This window comes from Dipodomys ordii, unplaced genomic scaffold, assembly GCF_000151885.1.
Source record: "Dipodomys ordii isolate 6190 unplaced genomic scaffold, Dord_2.0 Scaffold86, whole genome shotgun sequence".
NCBI classification, from domain to species: Eukaryota; Metazoa; Chordata; class Mammalia; order Rodentia; family Heteromyidae; genus Dipodomys; species Dipodomys ordii.
Window position 1 is genome coordinate 1,846,313 of NW_012267302.1, and position 6,102 is coordinate 1,852,414.

The 6,102-nt window shown below is 41.9% G+C and overlaps 1 protein-coding gene across 1 annotated transcript in view; it reads right to left on the reverse strand.

The window, feature by feature from the left end:
• Positions 1-1,245: 1,245 nt before the first annotated feature.
• The window catches only part of Pla2g12b (phospholipase A2, group XIIB), a 14,785-nt gene continuing 9,928 nt past the window's right edge, over positions 1,246-6,102 (reverse strand). The window contains exons 3-4 of the mRNA XM_013025591.1: positions 5,610-5,775; positions 1,246-1,768 (exon numbers count right to left, since the gene is read on the reverse strand). Of these exons, the coding sequence (XP_012881045.1) occupies positions 1,647-1,768; positions 5,610-5,775 (288 nt within the window). The 3' untranslated portion in view covers positions 1,246-1,646. The remainder of the gene's footprint in view (positions 1,769-5,609; positions 5,776-6,102) is intronic.

Below are 6,102 nucleotides of genomic sequence, written 5' to 3' on the forward strand. Positions count from 1 at the left end.
TGTGTGTGTGTTTGTGTATCTTGGGGCTTGAACTCATTGCATAAGCAATATCCCTGAACTTTCATGCTCAAGGCTAGTACATTACCACTTGAGTCACAAATCCACTTTCTGCTTTTTGATGGTTAATTGGAGATAAGAGTCTCACAGACTTTCTTGCCCAGACTGGCTTCGAAGCATGGTTATCAGACCTCAGTATCCTGAATGGCTAGGATACAGATGTGAGCCATCCACTTCCAGCTCCAATTTCTTGATGTACCGATTCATGTGTTGGCTTTACATAAGATCAGAAACTTTTTCTTTTTAAAAGTGGAAGTAGTAAAATTAGTAAGAGGAAGCAAAGGAATGACTGAGGCCAGAAGTCAGCAGCCTGTTTCTAAAATGGGGCCATGTGATAAGAAGTTCAGGCTCCTCTGGGCCTTGTAGTCTTTCTTTTAAAAAATTATTTTTTGTTATTATAAAGGTGATATACAGAGGAATGATAGTTTATAAGTCAGGTAATGAGTACATTTCTTTTTGGACAATGTTACCTCTTTCTTCATTTTCTCCCTGTTTTTTCCTCCCATCCCCACCCATAAGTTGTCTAGTCCATTTTCCCCAGTGTCTAGTGAGTACCACTGCTGCATTTGTTCACCCTTTGTTCCTCCATTTCTGTGCCCCTCCTTCCATGCAGTCTTTGTGACATGACGAATGGCACAGAGCAAGAACAGCTAAAGACAAGTATAGCATATGGCTGTGCTCTGAAAAGCTGCACAAAAACTGGCTTTGAACTGGAATTGTCCCAGGGGACTTGGCTGACCAATCTCTCATCTAAGTGGTGGCCTTCTGCCCGCCCCTGGCATCAGGATCACCTGGGGAGCATTTATCAACTAGTCGTGCATAGGCTTGAGCCCAAGAATTCCTCACTCACTCAGGTGATCCTAATCTACAGTGGGCTGAGTCACCACTCAGGTGAAAGGTGTCAGGCTCTCCCTCCCATAGTCTCAGGGAGCTTTTCTCAGATCCCAGCCTGACCTTAACACCACTGAGTATCTGGCCCTACCACCAGGGCCAGGCCACCAGAGGAAGAAATGGAAGCTGAGAGGCCTGATTCCACCTCACCTCCACTCCTCCACTGACCTTCAGCAGGTAAGCCTCTGACCCCACCCACCTGCCTTTACTTCTTCAGCCCCAATGGGAATGGGTGGAACTTACCAGTTTGGGTTCTGCTCTTCTAAGTGAATAAAGGAATTCATTCATCTCTTTCCAAGTTTTCTAAAAAGCACGCTTTATTAAATGTGAGGTGATTACTGGCAACTGAAACATGGTCTAGAGGAAAGTCATTGTCTTCCAAATGGTTGGACTCCCCCAAATTTTGCTTATAATAACCCATTCCTGGAATCGTAGGGTTTGCTGTCATTAGTCTTTAAGCTGAAAATAGGATTGCCAGGCAAAAGTGTCTTGGTCAGGAAGTCCAGTGTTGAAATGAAGAACAACCTTCCATCTTTCCATGTCATTTGCTCAACTTCTCTCCAAGGATAGAACTTGTTTCCTTTCTCTTGCTTTGTAGGATCCAAACTGTTGGAAGGAGGGATGACACACATATGCCGTGCTCCTGCCACTGAGACCACAGCAGTGGGTCACTCAAGCCAGGAAGAGCCACTTGGGCCTCATAACTCTTCTTTTTCCTCTTCTGCACAAATGCAAGCTGCCCGTTGACTGTTCATGAAGGGCCGGCAGCCCAAGGTCCATACAGTATTGAACACAGTGTCAGCCAGAGAATCACAGGCTGCTTGAGAAAGACAAAGAAGCACAAGGGTTAGCAGGGAGGGCCATGCCAGGGTAGAACAGGACAAGATCGTGTATTTCCAAGGATGACATGATACTCAGGGAAGGGCAAGACTTTCATCTGAATACAGATTTAAAAGAAAAGGCCTGCTTTTATTTTTTGGTGCCAATACTGAGGGTTGAACTCAGGGCCTGGATGTTGTTTTTGCTCAAGGCTGGCACTCTACCCCTTAAGCCATAGCTGCATTTCTTTCTTTCCTTCTTTCCTTCATTTCCTTCCTTCCTTTCTCTTTCTTTCATCCTTCCTTTCTGCCTTTCTTCCTTCCTTTCTTTCACTTTCTTTTTTTCTTTTCTTTCTTTCTTTTGTGGTTAATATAATTGAAGGTAAGAGTCTCATAGACTTTCCTGCTTTTTTTTAAAAAAAAAAACTTGTGCCTGTCCTGGAGCTTGAACACAGGGCCTGGGCATTTTGTGATCAAGGCCAGTGCTCTACCACTTGAACCATAGCTCTACTTCCAGTTATATTTTGGTGCTTAATTGGAGATAAGAGTCTCATGGACTTTCCTGCCTTGGCTAGCTTTGAACTATGATCCTCAGATCTTTAGCCTCCTGAGTAGCTAGGCTTATAGGTATGAGCCACCAATGCCCAACTAAATAATAAAAGTGTTTTCAGATAAGTTCCTATCCAATTTAATAGAGTATACTATAAGATGCCCTTTTTTTCCTGGACCCCTGTTCAAAATCATCTGACCCTCCCATACCATTATATAGAATTCTCCTTAGAGAACACTGTGAACACTGTTGTGTTTCCTAGATCTTTCCCTGTGTGAGATGTAAATCATTTTTGGTTGTTACTATCTTAAATATCAGAGACACAGAAGGAAAAGAGATCATCTCCAAGTCAGGGATCTCAGAGTTTTGACTAAGAGGTAGTCAGGATGGACAGGTCAACAGATAGTTGTACCACACCATGATGAAAGAGAACACAAGGTGGTGTGGATACCCACAGAAAGGATCACTGTCCCTTGAGGTAAGCGTTCTCAGGAATATATCTTAGAGGAAATATTAAATGGACTCAGCTGAGAATAAAATCAATATATAATCAATCAATTGTATCAGTAATGTTTATCAGTTATCAACAACTGACATGACCATAAAAATCAAGAAAACAATTCCATTTACAATAGCATTAAAAAGAATAAAACATGGACTGGGGATGTGCTTGCCCAGCATGCATGAAACCCTCAGTTTGATTCCTCAGTAGCACGTAAACAGAAAAAAAGTGGAAGTGGTGTTGTGGCTCAAGTGAGGTACCATGCTAGCCTTGAGCAAAAAAAGCTCAGGGACAGTGCCGAGGCCCTGAGTCCAAGCCCCAGCACTGACAAGAAAAATAAATTTAAAAAATAAAAACGATAAAACAGAGTAAGCTTAAAACTATAAGATTTGTGCTATAAAACATTAAAGAAGTTAAGGAAGACCTAAAAAGAGATGAAGACATTCAGAATTTTGTTCACTGGTCACAAACGAAGGGGCAGTAGTCTTCAAATTGAGCTGCAGCATTAAGAAAAGTTCTATCAAAATCACAACTGTCCTTTCTTGCAGAAATCAACTTATGCCAAAATTTAATAGAAACGCGTTCAAAATGAACTTGACAAAGAACAAGATTCTGGTTCCTTGATTTCAAATTTTACTACAAAATTATAATAAAGATTGTATAATAATTATAAATTATAATAATAAAGATTGCATCTACTGGCATAGATCAATGAAATAAAATTTAACGTCCAGAACTAAATGCTTACGTTTATGGTCAACTGATTTTTGACAGAGTACAAAAGAATAGTCTCTTCAACAAATGGTATGTAAACACCTGAGTATCAATATGGAAAAGAATGAAGTTGGATCCCTTTCTTATATACAAATGTTAACCCAAAGTGGATCATAGACCTAATTAGGAGAGTAACAACAATATAAATTTTAGAAGGAACCAAAAAAAGAATGAAACATGGATACATTGTACAGTATAGACAAACCTTGCTAAGTGAAAGTAATTGTTCACAGAGGAACACATAATAGGACTCCATTTGTATGCAGTGTGCACCATGGGCAAACTACAGAGGTAGAAAGTACATTTGTGGTTGCCTTGAGCTGAGCAGAGGACTTAGGAGGGGTCCCATCTGGGGAGGACGACTATATCCTGAAATTGATTGTGGAGTTGATTGCATAATTCTGTGAACAGATCCAACAAGCATTTAAATGGGTGAATTGTAGTTTAAACATTTGTTTCAACAACACTAGCAAGTGAATGAGCCATATGTCTCAAGCAGAGGAACCTGAAGGGACCGAAAGGAATGAACCATTCACCCAAGTAGTGTGCAGGGAGTCAGAAGAGAATTCCAGCAGATCCAAAATGGTGCTGAAGGAACAGCCTGCAGCTGCAACAGAAAGAGCATGCATGTCAAACTAAATTATTGAATGTCTTTGATTGGGTGTGGAGACTACCAGGTTCCCATGGTAAGAACATGGAGCTGGTCTGAATGGAGAAAATGGATTGGAGGGACCCAGAGACTCAGTTACTGTACTGCTATAATCGGGCAAAGCCAGCTGCTAGTGGCTCATGCCTATAATCCTAGCTACTCAGGAGTTTGGTTTGAAGTTAGCCTAGGCAGAAAGAGGTTGTGAGATTCTTAGCTCCAATTAGCCACCAAAAAGCTGTAAGTGGAGATGTGGCTTAAATGGTAGAGCATCAGCCTTGAGCAAAAACACTAAGGGAGAGTATAAGGCTCTGAATCCAAGCCCTAGTACTAGCACAACAAAAAAAAAAAACCAGGCAAGTGGGGTATTTAGGAGATTTAGTAGAAAGAATCAATAGGCTATTGCTTGGGAGAAATAATTTGATCTTTCCGCTTCTGTAGACAGGGGTGGAATAGTTCTCACATTAATTACTCATATTCCCAAGGTCTCATGCTTCACTTCAGGACTATCCTCCAAACACTGATCTATGAACCAAATCTAAGATGCCCCCACTGCTGGTATTCTTGTGGCACAGGGCCAGCTCCTTATCAGCCTGAAGTTCAGCCTTCACCAATTCAAAAATTAAATGCTGGCTGGGAATGGGGCTTAGTGATAGAGTGCTCGCCTAGCATGCATGAAGCCATAGGTTCAATTCCTCAGTACCACATAAACAGAAAAAGCCAAAGTGGCACTGTGGCTCAAGTGGTAGAGTGCTAGCCTGGAGCAAAAGAAGCTCGGGGACAGTGCCCAGGCCCTGAGTTCAAGCCCCAACACTAAAAACAAAAAAAATTAAATGCTAATATCTACCTATCATATTTTGGCTCCAGAATCTGAGAGATGAAAACTTTCCCTAAAGGAAATTAGGAAAAAGAGTCAGTACTGGAAGCTGAGCAGCTAAGTGTTTAAAAATAATTATTCTAAAGAAACCTTCACAGAAAAAAATGAAGAGCTACTTAAATAAAGGTTTCCCAGACTGAGAACAAAATAAAAGGGTTTCAGCAACCCAAGAGAGACACTGGGTATGGAAAATAATTTAACAGTAGGATGGATAACTCAAGCCAGTTGGACAACTTTCTCCAGTTGTAAATGATGAATCTCATTTCTCTGGAAATGCACTGGTATGGTCGTTTCCATCAGGATTGGGGCCAGCAGTCCCTGGGCAAGACAGCAAGAACTTTTGTGAAGGAGTGCTTGCCTCCACCTACCCTGCTTGGAGCTCAGCCTTCCAGAAAGCCAGCTCACCAAGCTCTGCCTCTGAGTGAAGGGCTCTGGACTCCTCTCTCAGAAACAGGAGAACTCCCCATCCCAGCCTGTGTCCTTAGGAGACCTACCTTCCACGTTGGAGACGAAGCCGAGGCTCCGCTTCAGATCAGAGCAGATGGAGTGGAGACACCATCGGAATTTTGCATCGCAGCGGTATTTGTTGGCCCCACAAGTGTCATAGCAGACATCCAGCTGGTTACAGCACTTGGTCATTGCTGGGATACCCAAGTCCATCTGCAAAAGGCAAGGGGGAAAGAGCAGGAAGAAATGACACGTTGAGACCACGTAGAGATGGACGGTCTGCAACCTTGCCCACCTCACTAGTAAACAGACAGATCTCATTGCCTGTCACATAGGGAGATGGTTTTAGAAACACCAAGGACTTAGTAGTAGTTTAATAAGTGACTCCAGAGCTTTTTCATCCTTTTCTTTAAGATGTTAGTAATTTTCAAACCTACAGGCATCGATGGCAATGAAAACAGAGACCAGAAAAGAAGTCAATGATAGAACTTTGGGACATCTAGAGTCAATTAAAATGAACATTTCTTTTTTTTTTTTTTT